A 25425-nucleotide genomic window follows, 5' to 3' on the forward strand; every position below is an offset into this window, starting at 1 on the left:
GAAAAGTAGTGATTAACAAAACGGATTATACAATATGGATTCGATTCCTTGACTTTGCTGGCAAACAGCTCTTGCCATTCATACATCTTAAAATATTTATTTCCTTTGACTCTTAAGGAGTTTACAGTCTCCCATTCTGAAGACTTCAAAGTAAAGGTAGTAGGTTCAATGGCACTGTGTTTGAAGGGTCCTAATGTAGCACTAGATAGTCCCATGACACTCTGAACAGTACCATCATCTAGACTCAGAGTCTGTACAGACTGATTATGTACAGTGCTATACGAGTGATCTATTTCTACAGCATCTAGACTCAGAGTCTGTACAGACTGATTATGTACAGTGCTCTCATGAAATGCGTGGTGCACAACAACTGGCTTTATAGGCACATGAACACTGCTGGTTTGATTTAAATGTGATTCATCTACACTAGTGCTGTCTTCCTGCACATGAACACTGCTATTCTTTTCAGGCTTTATCGGCTGCACATGAACACTGCTGGTTTGATTTAAATGTGATTCATCTACACTAGTGCTGTCTTCCTGCACATGAACACTGCTATTCTTTTCAGTATATAAAAACGGTAAACGGTAATTTTTTTTGCATTGACCCCAGTAGAAGCTCTGCTGCTGTGAATTTTACACCTCTCCCGCTTAGCGGAGAGTGAGGTGTGGTAGAGGACATCTCCCCGGACGCGTGGGTATGTCCAGATAGTTGCCTCGCGGAGGCCTCTTTGTCCAGTGTCCATTCTGGGTCTGGAAACGGCACTTTTTTGAGTGTTGACCCCAATAGAAGGTCTGCTGCTCTGAATTTTACACCTCTCCCGCTTAGCGGAGAGTGGGGTGTGGTAGAGGACATCTCCCCGAACGCGTGGGTATGTCCAGATAGTTGCCTCGCGGAGCCGTCTTTTGTCCAGTGTCCACTTTATAAAGTCCATGCACTCCAGTGAATAGCATTTATCCATTTAGATAACTTTATTATTATTAATATTATTATTTAATTACTTGTTTTTACACAGAAACATAATGTGTGTCTTATAGCATCATTTAAATGCTTAATTTGTAGTTCTAATGTGCAAATTAAACTTTTTTTCAACGCTCTAGAGGGTACTCTTATTTTGAAGAGATCGTCCACCGCAAGTCTTAAATTAGCTCACTAGATTAGCTCACTAGACAGTGCCACCATTGGCATATGACACTGGGACGGAGTAATGTAAACAACTACGCCAACAAAGGAACACTTCAGTGTTTACAAAACAACCAAACGTTTATTTTGTTTAAGCACCTGGCGGAGAACACAAGGTACAGTACAGTTGATCATTGCTGCTTTGTATTATTTGCAATAATATCTTTATTTTTGCATTTGTGTTACCTCGCGTTAAATAGCCTTCCTTTGAAGTGAATGCGTTTCTGACGATCCATTTTCAGACAATTTGAGAAGCCTCAGGTAAACGTCAGTATACATGAATAGATGGGTTTAGACTTTATTTCTTGATAACCGTGAATGAATGGACTAAAGTGTACATTTAAAGCAGTTAAACCTTGGTGTAATACTTGTTTGTTAAAGGGTATAGTACATTAACACAGTAACTTACATGTCATGGTTGTTGGGTTAAAAGGATACAAATATATGTCTATGGTGATTTCTATTTCATGTTTGCACTCTAGAGAGGAGATTGTTTAAAGCAATTCATGATGTTATTGTTTGATTGAAATATTTATTAACAGTTTGCAGAATGACAGTACATTTCAAGCACAAACTCAATACATAGACTGTTAACTGTGAGTGGACGACCCAATTAAGCATTACTGTAGCTGCCCCTCGATTGATAAAAGAATGACAAGTTTGGGTGGTCTCGACGGGTGTGTTTATTGTTCCAACACCATGAAAACTATAAGGATATAGAATAAATACAGTTACTTACAATCAAATAATCTCATATAGTTTCACTACTAAAATCTGTGCATTAAACTTGTCACTTCGGCAGTACAATCAACAATTAAAATGGTTAATTTATGGTCAATTATAAATACAGTGATACAAAACTCAAGTCATTTCAATTATAAGACAAGGAAAATGCACAATAACCAAAAGTACCACAACCAAACGAAAACCAAACAAATACAATCATGAATGATATACTCCAAATGGAAACTAGACAAATAAATAGTCATGTATACCTCACTCTGCGTATCGAGGGTGCTAAAGGGCTGCAGAACCAACTTGAACCTCAGGGCACATCAACAGTTAGCCCCTCTCGGAACCCTCCGAAAGCTTTTATGATTGGACCTAGCTTTGCGTAGGGTTCCTGGACATTACAAAATTTTCTAATGCGATTGTTGGAACGTGGACCTAAGCAAACTCCTCGTTTAGTCGATCTGCGCGGTATTACGCCGTTTTTACCTGTTATGGCTTACGAATGTGCGAACTATAAGTACCTTACATACCTCTGAGAAAATCTCCTGTGTCGCGGAAGCCGTTAAGTATTTTTAATCCATGTTTGATTAAAAATGTCGCTTTGATTTCTTCTTGTTTATTTACCGTTTATTGTACCGCCTCCCGATGTGCGGTTGGCTTGTGCCGGCTACGTCATAGCTATATCTCCACTAGCTAGCCAGATAGGCGGTACAATGAGGTGTCAATAAACAAGGTAGGAAGAAGCGACATTTTTAATCAAACATGGATTAAAAATACTTAACAGCTTCCGCGACACAGAATCTTTTCTCTTTACGTGTTTACATTGTATTTGTGTGTGCATAACTGGTGGCAGCCCAGCGTGAACCAGGACCCAATGGGTAAAGTCATAAAAGTGTCAGAAACTTTACTACATTTGGGTTCTGCTTGTGGGGCTGATCAACAGTCACCGATGGTCACATTTACACATAGTGTGACGGACAGGCACTGTAGACAATAGACAACTTCAGTCACTAAAAGTTCTCTACCACTGCAAATGTCACAGGCTTCAACACTGCTTAATCAATAAGAGTACAAACATAATAAGAGTCACATAAACAGTCAAACATTTCATACCGTGTGGTCTGGTGCAAACACACACACACACACACACACACACACACACACACTGGTGCTCTCTCCCTCTGCTCACTCTGGAGTCTGGCTGTGTGAAATGAGTCTATTGGTCTGAGGTGAGTGAAGCTAACAGGCTTCAGCTATATATGGATAGATAACAGGAGGTGTCAAAGTAAAAGTATACCAAATTACAGGAACTAAAGAAATTATTGCAGAACCAACTGTCACTGGCAGTTACAATATTTACTGTCTACTCTACTACATTGGTGTGGGCATATTTTGCCACTATATTTCCACTCACAGAGACAATACAAATGTAATAATCATTAAGCTACTAATATAGACTGAAGAAATTAAAGCAGCTGAAATAAAGTGTAACGGCTGAAATAAAATCAACCTGGGGGCTGCATTAAATTAAGATGATGGCCACATGTGGCCCCAGGGCCACCAGTTGCCCATGCATGCCATGGTATACTACTATTGGATTTATTGATTAACTGAACTGACCGGGTGGGTGTTTCTGCCCAAATCAAGTGCATGGCTGGTGTTCAGCTGCACTACTTCTTGAAAGGATGTGGGCTTGTGCAGCTGAACACCAGCCATGCACTTGATTTGGGCAGAAACACCCACCCGGTCAGTTCAGTTAATCAATAAATCCAATAGTATAGTATACCATGCATGGGCAACTGGTGGTTTCGGACATTATGACATCAACCGCAAGTCGTGAATAATGAGGAACGCATTTAGAGCTTGTGGTCTATATGTGGTCACTGTAGTAATATTCTGTGTTCTGTCTTTCAGATGAGGCCATCGATGAAGAATCCTTTGGGTACCTGGATCTTCAAAGCCTTTTGGTAATTTCCCATAAGGTTTCATGTAAACAAGTATTTGACCATTTAAAGTTTAAATGGTTTTTACAATTATGAAAAACATAATTGTAAAAAAGCCAAAGAAGTTTAGGGATAAAGGGTTTAGCACTGACGAAACTAGGGCCCCACGACTCTTCACCAAAAATCTAATCTAATCATGTCATGTGTCCTGAGCTTGTAGATCTGCTATTTTCACAGAATGTTCACTCCCAGAATAGGGAAGCTTGGCTTTAAAAGGAGGACAGTGTGAACATGCCCAGAGACATATTCTATACAATCAATTGCCCATACACCTATATGTATTTCATAGCAAGAAATATAATGAAATGTTATGATTGAAATGTTGTGTTGTTGGTTTTCCAGGTGGGGACAGGCGAGGTCTCTGCAGCGTGGATTGGAATGGTATTGTTTGGTATTACAGATGGACAAGCCATGTAAGTTCTTTGGGAATGCATTGCATTTGATTGTATTGACCACTAATGCTCATAAAGATCACCTTTGTATAATTTCACCAAACAAAAACACAATTTTTACAGAGTAAAACTTGATCATTGATCATCATTGATTTGATTAAAGATTTATTTTAATGAATGAAAACTTGCAGTTTCCATTGCTTTATTACTCTATTTATTGTGTTAAATATTCTATGTATAGTTTTTAATGGATTTGATCTAACTCTAAAGCTCTGTTTTGAATGCTGCTATATAAAGCTATTATTATTATTAGTAGTAGTAGTAGTAGTAGTAGTAGTAGTAGTAGTAGTATGATAAAGAATGACAATATACAACTTCTAACCTCAGGTGGATGGACGAGTCTCCTGTCATCTATACTCACTGGGATGCAGGCGAGCCCAACAATGCTCACGGGGAGGAGTTCTGTGTGTCCATGAACAGACGTCAAGGTATAGTCTACTGACTGTGTCAATTCATTCATTTAGAATCACTGAATGACCAGACAGTGGTCTTGTGGTTAGAGTGTCCTGAAACTGGGAAGTCGTGGGTTCGATCCCCGGCCGGGTCATACCAAAGACTGTAAAAATGGGACCCAGTGCCTCCCTGCTTGGCACTCAGCATCAAAGGGTTGGATTGGGGGGGTCAGTCCCTGCTTGGCACTCAGCATCAATGGGTTGGATTGGGGGGTCAAATCTACTAATCAAATGATTCCCGAGCGCGGCACGGCTGCAGCTCACCGCTCCTTGGCTGCGGCTCACCGCTCCAAGAGATGGGTCAAATGCGGAGAACATATTTCACTGCGGTAACGCGTGCTTAAAAGACACAGTTGTACGACAACAATAGCAGATGTACAAGCTCACAATGCATCGTATTGTAAGCTTGTAAATTATCTTAGTATTACATGCCAGAATAGAGACTCCAGTGTTATCACTTAAACTCTTAAACGCCGCAGTCCCGCTACTAAGGGCAACACAAGGGCACCAGAAGAGAATTTCCCGTAGACGTTTCAACAAGTATTTATTTAAAGACCGTTAAAGCCTCGGACAAAGCCACCTCGGATGATGTCAAATCATGACAATAAGCAAACTTTTTTGGGCCAGACAAATAATTTGACAGAAGAAAAAAAAAAAAAAAAAAGTGTTGTACACAGCTTAAAGGTCTTTAAATAAATACTTTCTGAAACGTCTATGGGAAAATGAATGGGAAATTCTCTTCTGGTGCCCTCGAAGGGGGTGGGACTGCAACACTCTATTCTTGTATACTTAGTGAGATTTAGAAAAAAAGAAATGTAAGAATCTTAAACATCACCTGACATACCCAACATACGGACGACAGAGTTAATGAATAGCCCTGGATGTTCATTCTATTGTACGTGTCTGTTCCTTCAGGAGGGTGGAATGATATGAACTGTGGCATACGAGCAGGGTATGTGTGCAAGAAGTACCCTGGAGACATCCACACCCCTCCGCCACCTACACAGCCTTGGGAAGGCAACTGTCCTACAGGTAAACAAGCACATCATGCGCACACAAACGTAATTTGTTTGATTCATTTTGCAATCCCTAAGCTATACCGAATGTCCAAACCGGGGATTTTAACCCAGGTTTCCCATGCGAGCGCCAAAATGTATACTGCTAAGCTAAAACAGAATATTAAGCTTCCTCTTGTCCCCCAGTTGTACCTACTAAATGGTGCATTTATATAGCGCCTTTTATCCAAGGCGCTTTACATAGATTGGGCATTACATTCACCCATTCACGCACACATTCATACATCGATGGCAGAGGAAACCTTGCAAGGCACCAACCTAACCTGCACACCGGGAGCAATTAGGGGTTCAGCGTCTTGCTCAAGGTCAAGGAGGACACTTCGACACTAACTCTGGTGGAGCCCGGGATCGAACTGGGAACCTCATTCTTGGGTATAGCTGTTCTACCGGCCATTCTACCACTGAGCCACTGAGCCATCTCAATAGAAGAGCAGGGAGCTCATGCAGCTGCAATCACTGCAGTTGTGTTAGTTACAGTACATTGCATTAACATACTGTACTGTACTCTAAGATAAAATGTGTCAATCAATCAATCAATCAAACAAATCAGCTGGAATAAATGCAGCTCAATCTGTAGCTCACCAAAATCTAATGTCTTGTGAAACACTAGCCCGAGTTCTTTCCTTTTCATAATAACGCCTTTGTCTTTGTGATTGCAGGTTGGCTGCGTTTCAACAATAAATGTTTCCTGTTCAGAGGACAAAAGGATGACATTAAAGCCAACTGGTCCTATGCTCGCGCCTTGTGCAAGGGCACAGGAAGGAGATCTGGCTGTAATTGACAGCCAATATGAAAACGGTAAGGCGATCAGCGAGAGCGAAATAATTAATGAATCCCTTCATTTAAACGTTAAAAGCGGATCAGTGGGGTAACTTTTGCCATGTTCCTCTCTTCAATAGACTTCGTGACCAGCCATCTCAGGGACTTGCAGCTCCCAGCATGGATTGGCCTGTCGGATGTTTTGGTGGAGAACCAGTATGGATGGTGTGACGGTATCAGTCCAGTACTGTACACCAACTGGAACAGCAATGAGCCCAACAATGTGGGAGGGATGGTGAGAACCCTATTGGGTATTGCCATACCTATTGGGTATGGCACTGTTTCCCAAACAGCGGGACAGGGCCCATTAGTGGGTCGTGGACACGTTTTATGGGTCCCTTGATTATTATTATTATTATTATTTTTATCATTTCAAAACATTTTCAAAATAACGTTCCCAAAAAAGCAAACATTTTCATGAATAAAAACTAAATTCAATGATTACATGAAGCAATCAAAGAAAACATCTAAGAAATTCCATAAATTAGAAAATCTACAAGACCTTGTAGATCTGCTATTTTCACTAGTTTGTGTCGCGGGGAGACAACAAATTCCTCTTTTGGGTCACAGGTGTCGTGGAAATTATACTAACACAAGACCACTTAAACTAAAAGATGAGGTGAGGACAAGATGATATGAGGCATTCAGTTCAATTTAATAGAGATCTCTAGAGCACAACCATCTTCCAGCATGTCGGATGACTGAACTCCCGAACAATACATGCATGTCAATTTTATACAGTCTTACTCAAAGGAGGAGGAGGACCTGTTGGTCACATGACCAGACAGGTAGCCTCCACATCAGACAATGGGACAAATCTAATTAGAATGACAAGTGGTCGAAGTCTAGTAGACTTAGATGGGTATGAATAAACTGTGATGAATGAGCATGACCACAGAAAAAGAGAGGCTGGGCTGGTGTTGCTAAACAGCTGGAGTCCAGGAACTATCCCACTGACGTTTTGGTCATAACAAAAGCCTATTGATATGTGAAAACGGTTGATTAAGAGTAACAGAGGCCTAGAACTCAGTGTGAACCACACCCAGTTTGACTAGACATCAGGATAAGTAATTTACAATTAGTGGTGTGAATGCACAATTTCATATTTCCCATTACATTCCCCCATTTCGACAATTTTGTCGACAGAAAAAGAGATGGATTTCGACAATGTTGTTGACATCATGGCAATATGAAACTTTCTGTGGACATGAAATTTAATAAATGTCTTTCAAAATAAAATAAGAATAAAACAAACAATAATGTAAAACAAATTTAAAACAATAAAGCATAGCAGAAAATACAAAGAAAAACAAAGTGTTTCAAACGTTTAGCGTAAAATACAGCATATGACTTTCAAACTTTAGAGGACATAATACATGAATACTGCAGTTTATTCATGCACCATATCACTCCTCAGTCCGGAAATCGCAGCTGTTACATCCTCCCATAATATTGCATCCCACCTTCCCACAGCACAAGATCACAAGATCATACAATCTCACTCTCACTAAATGGTGGAATCCACTTCGTTTCAGGAGGTGAGGGTGGCTGTATCATGTGGGACGTGGTGCTAACTAGTTTAGACATGATAGTTCTAAAGCAAACAGATATACACATGAATATCAGAAATATCACAACAATTACAACGACAATGGAGATTAATGCACGCATCAGTGTGCTTTTTATCCCTCCGAACAAACCGTCAACAAAGTCCCAGAGAGGTCCTCTTTGAGTCTTGTGCAATTCATTTAGCCCATGCTTTGTGTCCTAGAGTGAGATGAACTGATGAGCTTCGGAGGACCAGATTATTATTATTATTATTTTTTTTACCTCAGCTGACACGACTGCCAACACCTTCTGTGTGAGGTAGGGATTGAGGTAGCTTCTGTGTGAGGTAGGGATTGAGGTAGCTGTCCGGGTAAGTCATTTGTGCTGTTAGTTCGGTGTGTTCTGGGTGGGTATAGCAATCATACTGTAGTCCTGTCCTAAATCCTGCCAATTATATCGATAACATTCCTCCTTTGTTAACGGAATGGGCAACGCCATTGGGGTGGTGGTGCTTTTTGGCATATGTTGACATATCCAGCAGTTTGAATAATTCATTTGTAGAGCAAAATCTGTGATCATAGACATGGCCAGATTTGGATGATGTATGTCACGCCGTGGTCTACTGTGTGTCAGAGGTATATCCGGTTATGCATGGTTTTCCAGTTGCAACCCTTCTTCCCCCTTCTTCCACACACACTGACAGGGATGTGATGATGCCCACTGCAATTGTGAGACAAATGATTTTGAAAGGGCCATATCCATGTTTGGACGTCATCGTGCGAACTGCTCAGTGTAGTGTTGTGGATGGGTCGTGGTTGAACTTCTTGCAATGCGATGCGTGAATCCAGGAGTCCCTCTCAGCGACCTTTACTGCCGTAGGTGTCGTCAGTAGTACTTGATCTGGTTCGAGCCAGCGGGGTTGGTCTGCTGGTGGCTGGGCTGCTGGTGGCTGGGCTACTGCATAGGGTGGTGGGCGGAGATCCTCTTCTTTCCTGTCTTTCCTTAACTTTCTTTGTTTCCTCTCAATTTCTTCCTCAGTTTCTTGTTTTAATAACAAAGGCTTTGTCTGTTTCCTGTCTCTGGCTTCAGCCTCCCTCTCCCATTTTCTATAATCTTCCCAATCTATTCTCTTCTTCATCTTCCTGCTTTTTCTATGTTCATATTGTTCTAAAGCATCTCTACACAGTTTTAACTTATTTATACTAAATGTTCCTATTAAAGGAAACAAACCTTCAGAAATGTGGTGCCATAAAGTAACTTGACTTAACACATCTGTGCCCCACCTATCCACCATAGATACTGCTGGCCCTGAAAGAGTTTGTGGCATAGCCACCTTCCGTTGTCCATTCCCCATGGCACTACAAACAACTTAAGAAACAAATAAAAACAAATTAACAGGTTCAACACTATTATACTTCAGGCGTCAACGGATGGCCAAAGACGAAGTGTTCTAGAAGAAGAAATTATCTTCCCCCTTCCTTCCCCCCTTTTTTTTCTTTTTTTTTTTTATTATAATTTTTTTTTTAAAGAAAGACTGTTGGTCTCTTTTCTTCCTCCCTTCCCCCCCCCCTTTTTTTTTTTACAATTTACAAAAAGCTGCTAGACTAATCACTTAAGGGTTTAGTTTAGCAAATCAAAACATTCATATTCTGCCACAACTATCACCATTCAGTGAACAGTAAAAAATGCTTTAGAACTCTGTCATTCAACTATATATTATTCTATTCATTTGAAATAATCACACTCATGTATGATGAAATCGAATATAGGTATAGGACATGGTATGGGACATACAGTACAACACACACAGAATATCTAGAACATAGAAACGCAAAATGATAACCGGGTTGTTAGTATTAGGATAAAAAAGGCATCCGGTCAACATGGAGAACCAACTTTTTTTTTACATACAAATAGATGAAACCCTCCACCAAAAAATATACCCTGTGGATCCTCCCCAGACACAGTTTAAAAATGAACTCTGTACTGAGTCTCTCCTCTATACACTCTGTATGCTATTTGGGACTTTCACCACAAATAGGCTACAGTTATGGAATCCTCCCCAGATACAGTTTAAAAATGAACTCTGTACCGAGTCTCTTCCCTATACACTCTTTATGAAACGGGACTCCCCCCGAACATAGGCTATACACTCTGTATGCTACTTGGGACTTTCACCACAAATAGGCTACAGTTATGGAATCCTCCCCAAATACAGTTCAAAAATACACTCTGTATTGGGACACTTCCCTGTACACTTTGTATGCTATTGTTTAAACATACACACAATTTTTATAGAATGAATCGTAGCATCCTCTCACCTTATTTGAGTAACAGCTGATGTCGCCTGCCGTCCACCAGCTCTGGTATCCGTAGGCCGGCCCAAATGTTGCTTTGTACACAAAAGGATTTGCCTTGGCTAGAACGCCACCATCGATGGATTATCCCAGGAAACCAGAGCCCGGAAACGGCAGATGAATCAATCTCGGTGGAACCTCCAGTTACTGTCGTGGAAATTATACTAACACAAGACCACTTAAACTAAAAGATGAGGTGAGGACAAGATGATATGAGGCATTCAGTTCAATTTAATAGAGATCTCTAGAGCACAACCATCTTCCAGCATGTCGGATGACTGAACTCCCGAACAATACATGCATGTCAATTTTATACAGTCTTACTCAAAGGAGGAGGAGGACCTGTTGGTCACATGACCAGACAGGTAGCCTCCACATCAGACAATGGGACAAATCTAATTAGAATGACAAGTGGTCGAAGTCTAGTAGACTTAGATGGGTATGAATAAACTGTGATGAATGAGCATGACCACAGAAAAAGAGAGGCTGGGCTGGTGTTGCTAAACAGCTGGAGTCCAGGAACTATCCCACTGACGTTTTGGTCATAACAAAAGCCTATTGATATGTGAAAACGGTTGATTAAGAGTAACAGAGGCCTAGAACTCAGTGTGAACCACACCCAGTTTGACTAGACATCAGGATAAGTAATTTACAATTAGTGGTGTGAATGCACAATTTCATATTTCCCATTACACAGGCTAAAAAGGTTGAAACCACTGTATTATAGAACTTGACTTAACCCATGCTAGAATGCTTTCTTATCTGTCTTACCTTTCTTTGTAGTTGTTACGTCCCCACCAAAGAGGTCCAGGTGTTTTTTTCCCTACATAAGCCCTCAATGAATTGCATTGAATTGAATGGGGCTATGGGGTGTTATGCTAATTCGCTTATTTCCATCGAAAGAAGTAGTAAAGTGTGCCGCTTGGGATATTATTTACATTATGAAGAAGAGATATATACAAAGAAATTATAATTTTGAGCGATGAAAATAAGCGAATTAGCACGACACCCCATAGCCCCATTCAATTCCCATTCAATTCAATGCAATTCATTTAGGGCTTATGGTAGGGGAAATAGCCAATAAGGAGCTTTTGCACAAAATAACACCTGGACCTCTTTGGTGGTGACGTAACAACTACAAAGAAAGGTAAGAAAGCCTTTTAGTATGGAATTCTCCTTTAACTTGACTTGACTTAACCCATTCTGACCGGGAACCCGTTTTGGTGTTAGCATCATGTTATGCTTTAGCTATTGAAAAACAGCAGATCTACAAGCTCATAGCGCACCACCGAGTGGCGCGCTACGAGCTTGTAGGTCTGCTATTTTTGAAAAATCGAAGAGCGTCTGACATTTTCAGAATCTGATCTCAGGTCAGAATGGGTTAATCAGACCAGTGTGTGTCCAGTGGAAACCTCGTGTGAATCTGATCTCAGGTCAGAATGGGTTAAGTCAAGGCGAGTTCTACAACACAAATGTGTGCTGGATTATTTGTCTACCTAAATAGCTTCAGGTTGTATTTTTACTCCTCAACAGGAAGACTGCGTGACGATGACTCACCACCACCTGGTGAGCGGGAAGTGGAACGATGACGCCTGTACCGAGGAGAGGAGCTTTGTGTGTTCCAGGAAGAAATGTCAGTGCTCACTGTTTTACAGCTTCACTCTGGGCTAATCTGACTGGCCAATATCCAGTGGTGTCAAATAAGTAGTCAAATGTTTTCCTCGAGTAACGGTATCAATACTGCAATGCAATCTGTTAGTTGTAAGTAAAGTAAAAGTCTCGAATTCAAAATGTACTTTACAGTACAAAAGTATTGGTATCGAAATGTACTTTAAAGTACCAAAAGCAGAAAGTACTCTCGTGTGTGCCGAATCTGGGTTGTACATGGTTTGTTGCACTCCCTCTGGTGTTGTGGGTGTGGACTTCGTTTACATTAAGGAAGTATTTAGACAGTTACATGGGTATCTTGGTGGTGTATCGAATCTTGTGGACTAGACCCATTGCAAGATGCTGTACTCTGTCGTCGACCCTAAGCCATCCCAGCCTGTCAAAGTGGGCAGGGGTGAGGTTGGTTCGGGGGGTGAGGCCAAGTAGGAGCCCGGCATATTTTTTTTTTGGAGGTCTGGAGCCTTGTTTTAAGGGCCTTTGAGGTGCTGTGGTACCACGAGGTGGATGCATAGTCAAAGAAACCTTGTACGAGGGCTCCTGTTAAGGTCTTCTGGGTGTTTTTGTTGACCAGTGAGGAGATCCTGTAAAGGAATCTTGTTCTTTGATTGACTTTTTTGATTACGTTGCTGGCCATTTTATCACCGGAAAGATTGGCCTCCAGGATGGAACCTACTACAGAGCAGAGCGGCAACGTATCATTGCCGCTTGAATAAATACATACCGGTACATATGCCTACAAGGCTAAAGATAGTCTACCGAGTCTAAGAGTTCCATTACATCTCCACTGTAACGCACTATCCTGAACAGTCTTGCAGAAAACGGCGAGTTTTGAGAAAACAGACTTGACAGGTTTACTTCTGTGAAGCATTTATTTCTGTGAAGCATTTATTTCATATTTACATGTCGATTTCAGCTCTGACACTTATTTCAGACATGCTCTAGTATGTGAGGAGTCAGCCTGTGCTATTAACTCATTTTGCGGGCTGACAAAAAGTTCTACTCGGGTGAAAAGCTGGGATGTGCATGATGGCAGGCTCAGTGAAATCTGGTCACATATGAATATAAACTTTTAATTTCTTCATGGCTTTTAGGCTTCATAAAAAACATGTTGCACAACAAGGCAGATGTGACTAATTATAGCCCTAGAATGTCTGTTACATACATTGCATTATTTCACATACCAGAGCCATATAGATCAATGCTGTAGACTTGCGTTTGCAGCGGCAGCATGGCGGTGTAAATGTGGTCGGCGCTCCGTGTGTACTCTCTCAATAAATGTATATAGATATGAAAGTTGACCATATCTGACTCCCAAGTCTTTGAAATAAAGACTTGGGAGTCCGATATGGTCCTCAACTTTCATATCCATGTGAAGTCATTATCATAAAATGTTTGTTTAGTCAAATATCTCCACTTTTTCACAAGCTGCACCTGGACGGTTTTCTCTCCGGGCAAAGGCACTCGGAATGACATCTAGACTTAATTTATCCAAAATTCCTTTGACCGTCGCAAACGTCGTCAGGGAAACGCAAGTTTGGGGCACAATAGGCAGGTGGTGTGATTAATTACCCAGCACCTATCGCAAGCACCTGCCGATTGTGTGCTTCCCTGGTCAATTTGTGTTGTGTGTGGTCAGAGGAAGATTTGGTGAATTAATTCTGTACCCCCTTTGCCCGGAGTGAAAGGTGTCCGTGTGAATGCGGTGGAAAGGTCGAGATATTTGACTAAATACACGTTTTGTGCCAGAACTTTCACATGGATGTGAACCTAGAGGACAATATCTCACTCCACGTCCCCCTCCCGGCCTACATGCCCTCGGTCCAGACGGGCTTCACGGAGCTCAGCCCGGAGCAGATGGAGAGACTGCAGCAGGAGATCAGAACCATCAAGAGCAGCCACAGGAGAGACCGCGTGAGTTGACTCTTTAACCCATTCTGACCTGAGATCAGATTCTAAAAATGTCTGTTTGAAAATGACAGTTTTCTGAAAAAAGCCATGTTTCTATGTCAGTCGTCAGTCATTTTTCAAAAATAGCAGACCTACAAGCTATGAGCTTGTAGATCTGCTATTTTTCAATAGCTAAAGCACAACATAATGCGAACCCCTTTTGGTGTTTTAAAAGCATTATGTTATACTTGAGCTGTTGGAAAAAATAGCAGATCTACAAGGTCATAGCGCGGCACCGAGTGCCGCGCTATGAGCTTGTAGGTCTGCTATTTTTTTTAAATCGTGAAAATGCGGCACAAATCTTTGAATATATATTCTTTCGAAGTCGGGCCTAAATGGGTTAAAACCCATTTTGCGATTCTACAAAATGTCTTCTAAGATATTCTAGATATTAAAATTATAATTGTCAGGCCTGGGCCGTGGCTCAGCGGTCCAGGCACCTTGGCTGGTATAATCCAGTCTGGCAGTGTGGCCGCGGGTTCGACTCCCGATCCCGACGGCCTTTACTGCATGTCACCCCCCCCATCTCTCTCCCCATTTCCTGTCAGCCTACTGTCTGTCTCTCCATAAAATATATAAAATAAAGGAGAAAGCCACAAAAAAAATGTAATTGGTAATGAATTTTGCACATCTTTTTCACGATTAAAAAAGTAATAGCCAGCCCTGTGTGATGTCTGTGCTCAGACAAGAGGCAAAAAATAAACCCTATTTTTATGTTCTACTTTGTGAGCGCGTGTGCGTGTGTGTGTGTGTGTGTGTGTGTGTGTGTGTGTGTGTGTGTGTGTGTGTGTGTGTGTGTGTGCCTGTGCGCGTGTGCGTGCGTTGCAGGGTCTCCAGGACAGTGGTCATCGGGTGACTCCAGTGTCCAGTGGATCAGGCCTGCTGCTCAGCCAGTCTCATCTGACCTCAGCCCTGCTGACCACCAGACCCTCGCTCAGCAAGGCTGACTGGACCTCGTACAGCAACCTGTGAGTACAACAAAAAACAACACATGTATTTCAAGGACTTCCATAACTCTGAGAATGTGCAAAGTAAAACAGTGGCCTATACAATTTGGCGGCGCATACATACACACACACACACACACACACACACACGCACCTACCAACCTCGCACCCTCACACACCTCCGCCCCTTAGCGACACCTGCATCACAGGCCACCGTTCTCACTGTTACCCCACTGGCATGCTTCCTCTAGCTACCGCAGCAACACAACAAACAGTGGCCTATACAATTTGGCGGCGCATACATACACACACACACACACACACGACACACCTACCGCCGCAACACAACAACAGTGGCATACAGTACACAGCATGCAGCGCAACACACTTTCTTTCACGGATTTCGCAACGCACGCGTGCGTGGGTCACACACTGACGGAGCCGTGGGTCACACACGTTGCCTTCCGAAGTTCCGCCAGGTACCAGCCCAGGTAAATAATTCCTTCCAGGCAGCTATACTTTTGCAACGCACGTGTGTGTGTGTGTGTGTGTACTTTCGCCACGCGCGTGTGTGTGTTTCGCTACTTTCGCAACGCACGTGTGTGTGTGTGTGTGTGTGTGTGTGTGTGTGTAGAGAATGAGCCACTGTGCCACATCATAGTTTACGGTAATGCATGGGGGGAGTTCCCCCATGTCCCCAGCTACATTATAATTTAGAACCCAATGGAACCACACCAAATTAACTGATTTACACTCAATAGTAATGGGGGTCTCATGTAACTCAGAGACAGCGACATACAATTGACCCATTTACACTCTCACATTTAACAGACATACAAATGCCATTCAATGGGGGGCTCCACAGGCATCTTCACCTTTCAAATGTCTCCACGTATATTTGTTACATCTGTGTGTGTGTGTGTGTGTGTGTGTGTGTGTGTGTGTGTGTGTGTGCCAACACTATGTACTATTTACATTACTGCAAATAACTGATTAAATCAAGTCAATAGTCAATACACAACTCCACTGCCTTACATACCGTACTTCCCAGACCATCCCTGCAGCCCGTGTATCACCCCTATTACCTTCATAATTGTTCACTATCTATTACATTACTGCAAATAACTGATTAAATCAAGTCAATAGTCAATACACAACTCCACTGCCTTACATACTGCTCTGTACTTCCCAGACCATCCCTGCAGCCAGTAACGTGTGTAGTTTGTGTACCTGCCCAACACGCTATCTTCACATCCTCTACACCACTGCGACTCATGGATACCACAATGGATACTACAACACCATCCTCAGACAAAAAAGGTACACATTTATTTACTCTGTCTGTGTGTTTCCTTCAATCCACATTATGTCTGTGTCATAGCCAACGTGTGCTGTCCTTTACATAGTATGCCGTACGATATGGGCTCTAGCCCATGGTCCAAAATGATGAGAAACGAGGATAACCTTTTTTTTCAAAATAAAAAAAAACATGGGCTATAACCCATCGTTTTTTTCATTTTTTAATTTTTGTCAAATCCTCAAAAATGATGAAAAACGGCGTGCTATAGTATGCCCTACGATATGGGCTATAGCCCATGGTCCAAAATTATGAGAAACGAGGATAACCTTTTTTTTTCAAAATTTCAAAAAACATGGGCTATAACCCATCGTTTTTTTCATTTGTTTCAAATCCTCAAAAATGATGAAAAACGGCGTCCTATAGTATGCCCTACGATATGGGCTACAGCCCATGGTCCAAAATGATGAGAAACGAGGATAACTTTTTTTTCCAAAATTTCAAAAAACATGGGCTATAACCCATCGTTATTTTTCATTTTGTCATTTTTTTTCAAAGCCTCAAAAATGATGAAAAACGGCGTGCTATAGTATGCCGTACTATAGCCCATATCGTACGGCATACTATGGCACGCCGTTTTTCATCATTTTTGAGGATTTGAAAAAAATGAAAAAATGAAAAAAACGATGGGTTATAGCCCATGTTTTTTGAAATTTTGAAAAAATAATTTAGCCTCGTTTCTCATCATTTTGGACCGTGGGCTATAGCCCATATCGTACGGCATACTATAGCGCGCCGTTTTTCATCATTTTTGAAGATTTGAAAAAAATGACGAAATGACAAAAACGATGGGTTATAGCCCATGTTTTTTGAAATGTTGAAAAAATAATTTAGCCTCGTTTCTCATCATTTTGGACCGTGGGCTATAGCCCATATCGTACGGCATACTATAGCGCGCCGTTTTTCATCATTTTTGAAGATTTGAAAAAAATGACGAAATGACAAAAACGATGGGTTATAGCGCATGTTTTTTGAAATTTTGAAAAAATAATTTAGCCTCGTTTCTCATCATTTTGGACCGTGGGCTATAGCCCATATCGTACGGCATACTATAGCGCGCCGTTTTTCATAATTTTTGAAGATTTCAAAAAAATGACAAAAACGATGGGTTATAGCCCATGTTTTTTGAAATTTTGAAAAAATAATTTAGCCTCGTTTCTCATCATTTTGGACCGTGGGCTATAGCCCATATCGTACGGCATACTATAGCGCGCCGTTTTTCATCATTTTTGAAGATTTGAAAAAAATGACGAAATGACAAAAACGATGGGTTATAGCCCATGTTTTTTGAAATTTTGAAAAAATAATTTAGCCTCGTTTCTCATCATTTTGGACCGTGGGCTATAGCGCATATCGTACGGCATACTATAGCGCGCCGTTTTTCATCATTTTTGAAGATTTGAAAAAAATGACGAAATGACAAAAACGATGGGTTATAGCCATAGAGTTATTATACAATAGAGAAGACACCCAGAGGAAATCCTGAAGCGCAATGGACATAGTGGCCGAAGAAGGTATTGCAGTTTGGTAAGGTTTGGTCCTCAAACACATGAACGCGCACTAGGCTCCGCCCACTCCAGCAAGTTTCAGCCAGCTCTCTGAGCTCTGCCCCAGAGCGGAGCGCTGAGTGAGAGACCGACCGCATTAAAACCAGGAAATGTCGCATCAGGACTTTTGCTAATTACTTATTATTCTGTGTATATAAAATATAGATAATTTGTCTAATCTCTAGTTACATCAATATTGTTCTTGTAAAATAGTTGGTTTGTGACCAAGTATTAAGATTATAAAGATCGCTTATGTCATTTTGACTGCCAGGGACTTCCCATTCACTTACCATAGGCTTTTTCTGTAGAACTCCCGAGTCCGAATTAAAAAAAAAAAAAATTAAATAGCAGCTGTACATGAAATGTTAATGTTGATTTAGCATCAACATGATTATTTACCGATATAAATACATGGTTTGATAACCTACAAGTAGGCGAAAGTCATTTTCTGCCAGGCGTATGTCTCTCCATCTACCCCGTCTTCAAGCCTCCATCCCTGGGCAGAGGTTGAATGATTGACTGGTGGTCGTGGAGCTCTGTGCAGTGCCGTCTCTTTACAGTCTAAAATCAATGGTTAAATTATTCCATAACACTGAAAATGATCAATTTTCCAATTAAAATCAAATTATGGTTAAGTGTGTAAATTACATTTATTCTGTTTGGACAAAGTGCAGTTAAGAAAAGGTGGAGATCAAGGAAGAATTTCTCAATGTCACATGTGAAGTGTAAAACTGGGAATTTCACCCAAGGAATCCATGATGAAGTGCTAAGATAACCACAATAATAACCCAGATTCGTATTGATGTGCTTACCGAGATAATCAAAATGCTTTCATTTTAAACCAACCTCTGAATTAAAACATTGGGTTCTGCAAAAGTCACAGATCAAATTGCAATGATTTTTAAAATAATCTATTATTCACACTGGATAAACAACAGTGGGACTGGAATACTGTACATCCAGTTTTGAGACATATTTCCTATGCACATATATGAACCTGAATGGCATAGAATAGCCTACGCAGCATTTATTCTGCATATCAGATATTGGAATATGTTCATATTGTCTAAAGAACCAAAAACAATATCTGTCTGGTCAAGCAGTAGATCATGTATGATTTGGTATTTTTGTTAGTAATATGTCTAAAAAGTCATTGCTCATAGTGGTGCGCAAATTGGCATGACAAGTGTCAAAGTGCTCTTTTTTAAACTATATTGACATTCTTTTTCAATTACAATTTTACAATTGGGACAATATTGTCACACTTTAAATATTATTTTGTTATATAAATATATAGTTTGTATTACATTTGTTGGTTGTCTGATACATATTTAATATTTATTATATTTGCATTCATAGTGCTACAAGTGCTATGAAAAAGAACCCATCATTTATTGTATTTTGGCATTTTATTAGAGATCTGTAGCATTATTATTTAATAGTTTAGAGTGGTGCTGTGACCTTGCATTTGCCATGCAGGCTTAAAGTGTTCTTCAGAGCTAAAATTGTTCTACATTGTCATTGGTAAAGTGTATTTGTAAAATGTATGTAGCCTATATTTTCACTTTCTTCTAAATGTGAATTAGCAAAAGTATAAAGTCCCTTTAAAAGCAAATATTCAACTGCAGCACTGCACCACACCACACAATAACACAAGTTGGAATGAACTTCAGTTTATTGCATTAATATTATATTATATGGTGTGTAAACAGTTCATAGAGGTGTATAAAAATAACGAATTTAAAGAATCGGATACATCCATGTTCTTAATCTATTCAAAATGCTAATATGATAAAAACAGCTATGGTTTTATATTTCCTTTCCGAAAACACTGGGGGGGGCAGACGATCCTATACCATCTATGCCTGGCATAGACTGTACGCCTGACGCTGACCCGATCCAAAAAGCTTTCTACCCAATACCGCCCCCAGCTGGCAGTGTCAGGTTAAGACGAGTCTGCTGCCAACATAGCGATGCGCGTTCACCACGAGTAGCACGCACACGCACACACGCACGATGCTAGTTCATGTGTCGGTCGTCGCGCGTTCATGTGTTTGAGGACAAAAATCCAGAATGCACACTGCTCCTAAACCGGAAGGAGGAGTGGATTCGCCTCATGCGCTTCTGAGCAACTCAATGCAAGTGGACGGGAGGAGAACTTGGGTGTCTTCTCTATTGTATATATACTCTATGGTTATAGCCCATGTTTTTTGAAATTTTGAAAAAATAATTTAGCCTCGTTTCTCATCATTTTGGACCGTGGGCTATAGCCCATATCGTACGGCATACTATAGCGCGCCGTTTTTCATCATTTTTGAAGATTTGAAAAAAATGACGAAATGACAAAAACGATGGGTTATAGCCCATGTTTTTTGAAATTTTGAAAAAATAATTTAGCCTCGTTTCTCATCATTTTGGACCGTGGGCTATAGCCCATATCGTACGGCATACTATAGCGCGCCGTTTTTCATCATTTTTGAAGATTTGAAAAAAATGACAAAATGACAAAAACGATGGGTTATAGCCCATGTTTTTTGAAATTTTGAAAAAATAATTTAGCCTCGTTTCTCATCATTTTGGACCGTGGGCTATAGCCCATATCGTACGGCATACTATAGCGCGCCGTTTTTCATCATTTTTGAGGATTTGAAAAAAATGACGAAATGACAAAAACGATGGGTTATAGCCCATGTTTTTTGAAATTTTGAAAAAATAATTTAGCCTCGTTTCTCATAATTTTGGACCGTGGGCTATAGCCCATATCGTACGGCATACTATAGCGCGCCGTTTTTCATCATTTTTGAAGATTTGAAAAAAATGACGAAATGACAAAAACGATGGGTTATAGCCCATGTTTTTTGAAATTTTGAAAAAATAATTTAGCCTCGTTTCTCATCATTTTGGACCGTGGGCTATAGCCCATATCGTACGGCATACTATAGCGCGCCGTTTTTCATCATTTTTGAAGATTTGAAAAAAATGACGAAATGACAAAAACGATGGGTTATAGCCCATGTTTTTTGAAATTTTGAAAAAATAATTTAGCCTCGTTTCTCATCATTTTGGACCGTGGGCTATAGCCCATATCGTACGGCATACTATAGCGCGCCGTTTTTCATCATTTTTGAAGATTTGAAAAAAATGACGAAATGACAAAAACGATGGGTTATAGCCCATGTTTTTTGAAATTTTGAAAAAATAATTTAGCCTCGTTTCTCATCATTTTGGACCGTGGGCTATAGCCCATATCGTACGGCATACTATAGCGCGCCGTTTTTCATCATTTTTGAAGATTTGAAAAAAATGACAAAATGACAAAAACGATGGGTTATAGCCCATGTTTTTTGAAATTTTGAAAAAATAATTTAGCCTCGTTTCTCATCATTTTGGACCGTGGGCTATAGCCCATATCGTACGGCATACTATAGCGCGCCGTTTTTCATCATTTTTGAGGATTTGAAAAAAATGACGAAATGACAAAAACGATGGGTTATAGCCCATGTTTTTTGAAATTTTGAAAAAATAATTTAGCCTCGTTTCTCATAATTTTGGACCGTGGGCTATAGCCCATATCGTACGGCATACTATAGCGCGCCGTTTTTCATCATTTTTGAAGATTTGAAAAAAATGACGAAATGACAAAAACGATGGGTTATAGCCCATGTTTTTTGAAATTTTGAAAAAATAATTTAGCCTCGTTTCTCATCATTTTGGACCGTGGGCTATAGCCCATATCGTACGGCATACTATAGCGCGCCGTTTTTCATCATTTTTGAAGATTTGAAAAAAATGACGAAATGACAAAAACGATGGGTTATAGCCCATGTTTTTTGAAATTTTGAAAAAATAATTTAGCCTCGTTTCTCATCATTTTGGACCGTGGGCTATAGCCCATATCGTACGGCATACTATAGCGCGCCGTTTTTCATCATTTTTGAAGATTTGAAAAAAATGACGAAATGACAAAAACGATGGGTTATAGCCCATGTTTTTTGAAATTTTGAAAAAATAATTTAGCCTCGTTTCTCATCATTTTGGACCGTGGGCTATAGCGCATATCGTACGGCATACTATAGCGCGCCGTTTTTCATCATTTTTAAAGATTTGAAAAAAATGACGAAATGACAAAAACGATGGGTTATAGCCCATGTTTTTTGAAATTTTGAAAAAATAATTTAGCCTCGTTTCTCATCATTTTGGACCGTGGGCTATAGCCCATATCGTACGGCATACTATAGCGCGCCGTTTTTCATCATTTTTGAAGATTTGAAAAAAATGACGAAATGACAAAAACGATGGGTTATAGCCCATGTTTTTTGCAATTTTGAAAAAATAATTTAGCCTCGTTTCTCATCATTTTGGACCGTGGGCTATAGCCCATATCGTACGGCATACTATAGCGCGCCGTTTTTCATCATTTTTGAAGATTTGAAAAAAATGACGAAATGACAAAAACGATGGGTTATAGCCCATGTTTTTTGAAATTTTGAAAAAATAATTTAGCCTCGTTTCTCATCATTTTGGACCGTGGGCTATAGCCCATATCGTACGGCATACTATAGCGCGCCGTTTTTCATCATTTTTGAAGATTTGAAAAAAATGACGAAATGACAAAAACGATGGGTTATAGCCCATGTTTTTTGAAATTTTGAAAAAATAATTTAGCCTCGTTTCTCATCATTTTGGACCGTGGGCTATAGCCCATATCGTACGGCATACTATAGCGCGCCGTTTTTCATCATTTTTGAAGATTTGAAAAAAATGACAAAATGACAAAAACGATGGGTTATAGCCCATGTTTTTTGAAATTTTGAAAAAATAATTTAGCCTCGTTTCTCATAATTTTGGACCGTGGGCTATAGCCCATATCGTACGGCATACTATAGCGCGCCGTTTTTCATCATTTTTGAAGATTTGAAAAAAATGACGAAATGACAAAAACGATGGGTTATAGCCCATGTTTTTTGAAATTTTGAAAAAATAATTTAGCCTCGTTTCTCATCATTTTGGACCGTGGGCTATAGCCCATATCGTACGGCATACTATAGCGCGCCGTTTTTCATCATTTTTGAAGATTTGAAAAAAATGACGAAATGACAAAAACGATGGGTTATAGCCCATGTTTTTTGAAATTTTGAAAAAATAATTTAGCCTCGTTTCTCATCATTTTGGACCGTGGGCTATAGCCCATATCGTACGGCATACTATAGCGCGCCGTTTTTCATCATTTTTGAAGATTTGAAAAAAATGACGAAATGACAAAAACGATGGGTTATAGCCCATGTTTTTTGAAATTTTGAAAAAATAATTTAGCCTCGTTTCTCATCATTTTGGACCGTGGGCTATAGCGCATATCGTACGGCATACTATAGCGCGCCGTTTTTCATCATTTTTGAAGATTTGAAAAAAATGACGAAATGACAAAAACGATGGGTTATAGCCCATGTTTTTTGAAATTTTGAAAAAATAATTTAGCCTCGTTTCTCATCATTTTGGACCGTGGGCTATAGCCCATATCGTACGGCATACTATAGCGCGCCGTTTTTCATCATTTTTGAAGATTTGAAAAAAATGACGAAATGACAAAAACGATGGGTTATAGCCCATGTTTTTTGCAATTTTGAAAAAATAATTTAGCCTCGTTTCTCATCATTTTGGACCGTGGGCTATAGCCCATATCGTACGGCATACTATAGCGCGCCGTTTTTCATCATTTTTGAAGATTTGAAAAAAATGACGAAATGACAAAAACGATGGGTTATAGCCCATGTTTTTTGAAATTTTGAAAAAATAATTTAGCCTCGTTTCTCATCATTTTGGACCGTGGGCTATAGCCCATATCGTACGGCATACTATAGCGCGCCGTTTTTCATCATTTTTGAAGATTTGAAAAAAATGACGAAATGACAAAAACGATGGGTTATAGCCCATGTTTTTTGAAATTTTGAAAAAATAATTTAGCCTCGTTTCTCATCATTTTGGACCGTGGGCTATAGCCCATATCGTACGGCATACTATAGCGCGCCGTTTTTCATCATTTTTGAAGATTTGAAAAAAATGACGAAATGACAAAAACGATGGGTTATAGCCCATGTTTTTTGAAATTTTGAAAAAATAATTTAGCCTCGTTTCTCATCATTTTGGACCGTGGGCTATAGCCCATATCGTACGGCATACTATAGCGCGCCGTTTTTCATCATTTTTGAAGATTTGAAAAAAATGACGAAATGACAAAAACGATGGGTTATAGCCCATGTTTTTTGAAATTTTGAAAAAATAATTTAGCCTCGTTTCTCATCATTTTGGACCGTGGGCTATAGCCCATATCGTACGGCATACTATAGCGCGCCGTTTTTCATCATTTTTGAAGATTTGAAAAAAATGACGAAATGACAAAAACGATGGGTTATAGCCCATGTTTTTTGAAATTTTGAAAAAATAATTTAGCCTCGTTTCTCATCATTTTGGACCGTGGGCTATAGCCCATATCGTACGGCATACTATAGCGCGCCGTTTTTCATCATTTTTGAAGATTTGAAAAAAATGACAAAATGACAAAAACGATGGGTTATAGCCCATGTTTTTTGAAATTTTGAAAAAATAATTTAGCCTCGTTTCTCATAATTTTGGACCGTGGGCTATAGCCCATATCGTACGGCATACTATAGCGCGCCGTTTTTCATCATTTTTGAAGATTTGAAAAAAATGACGAAATGACAAAAACGATGGGTTATAGCCCATGTTTTTTGAAATTTTGAAAAAATAATTTAGCCTCGTTTCTCATCATTTTGGACCGTGGGCTATAGCCCATATCGTACGGCATACTATAGCGCGCCGTTTTTCATCATTTTTGAAGATTTGAAAAAAATGACGAAATGACAAAAACGATGGGTTATAGCCCATGTTTTTTGAAATTTTGAAAAAATAATTTAGCCTCGTTTCTCATCATTTTGGACCGTGGGCTATAGCCCATATCGTACGGCATACTATAGCGCGCCGTTTTTCATCATTTTTGAAGATTTGAAAAAAATGACGAAATGACAAAAACGATGGGTTATAGCCCATGTTTTTTGAAATTTTGAAAAAATAATTTAGCCTCGTTTCTCATCATTTTGGACCGTGGGCTATAGCGCATATCGTACGGCATACTATAGCGCGCCGTTTTTCATCATTTTTGAAGATTTGAAAAAAATGACGAAATGACAAAAACGATGGGTTATAGCCCATGTTTTTTGAAATTTTGAAAAAATAATTTAGCCTCGTTTCTCATCATTTTGGACCGTGGGCTATAGCCCATATCGTACGGCATACTATAGCGCGCCGTTTTTCATCATTTTT

General features: G+C 39.9%; 1 protein-coding gene across 3 annotated transcripts; it reads left to right on the forward strand.

The window, feature by feature from the left end:
- The first annotated feature begins 1189 nt into the window (after positions 1–1189).
- LOC308310554 (uncharacterized protein) lies at positions 1190–16495 on the forward strand. 3 transcript variants are annotated; one of them, XM_080756943.1, is made up of 8 exons: positions 1190–1298; positions 5737–5853; positions 6557–6695; positions 6797–6951; positions 12155–12254; positions 14114–14200; positions 15065–15204; positions 16376–16495. In XM_080756943.1, the coding sequence occupies exons 2-7, from the start codon at positions 5776–5778 to the stop codon at positions 15181–15183; spliced, it is 678 nt and encodes a 225-aa protein (XP_080613069.1). In that variant the 5' UTR covers positions 1190–1298; positions 5737–5775; the 3' UTR covers positions 15184–15204; positions 16376–16495. The 3 variants fall into 3 exon arrangements, with proteins under 3 accessions (XP_080613069.1, XP_080613067.1, XP_080613068.1); XM_080756941.1 differs by lacking the exon at positions 1190–1298 and adding an exon at positions 4697–4797; XM_080756942.1 differs by lacking the exons at positions 1190–1298; positions 16376–16495 and adding exons at positions 4697–4797; positions 16235–16248.
- Positions 16496–25425: the final 8930 nt, after the last annotated feature.

The sequence above is a fragment of the Protomyctophum bolini genome (genome assembly GCF_963924005.1).
Source record: "Protomyctophum bolini genome assembly, chromosome: 23".
NCBI classification, from domain to species: domain Eukaryota; kingdom Metazoa; phylum Chordata; class Actinopteri; order Myctophiformes; family Myctophidae; genus Protomyctophum; species Protomyctophum bolini.

Coding starts and splice junctions, on each gene's coding strand:
- LOC308310554 (XM_080756943.1), top strand. CDS start 5,776: ATGTGTGCAAGAAGTACCCTGGAGACATCCACACCCCTCCGCCACCTA. Junction 5,854..6,556: donor GGAAGGCAACTGTCCTACAG/GTAAACAAGCAC, acceptor TTGTGATTGCAG/GTTGGCTGCGTTTCAACAAT. Junction 14,201..15,064: donor GCAGCCACAGGAGAGACCGC/GTGAGTTGACTC, acceptor CGTGCGTTGCAG/GGTCTCCAGGACAGTGGTCA.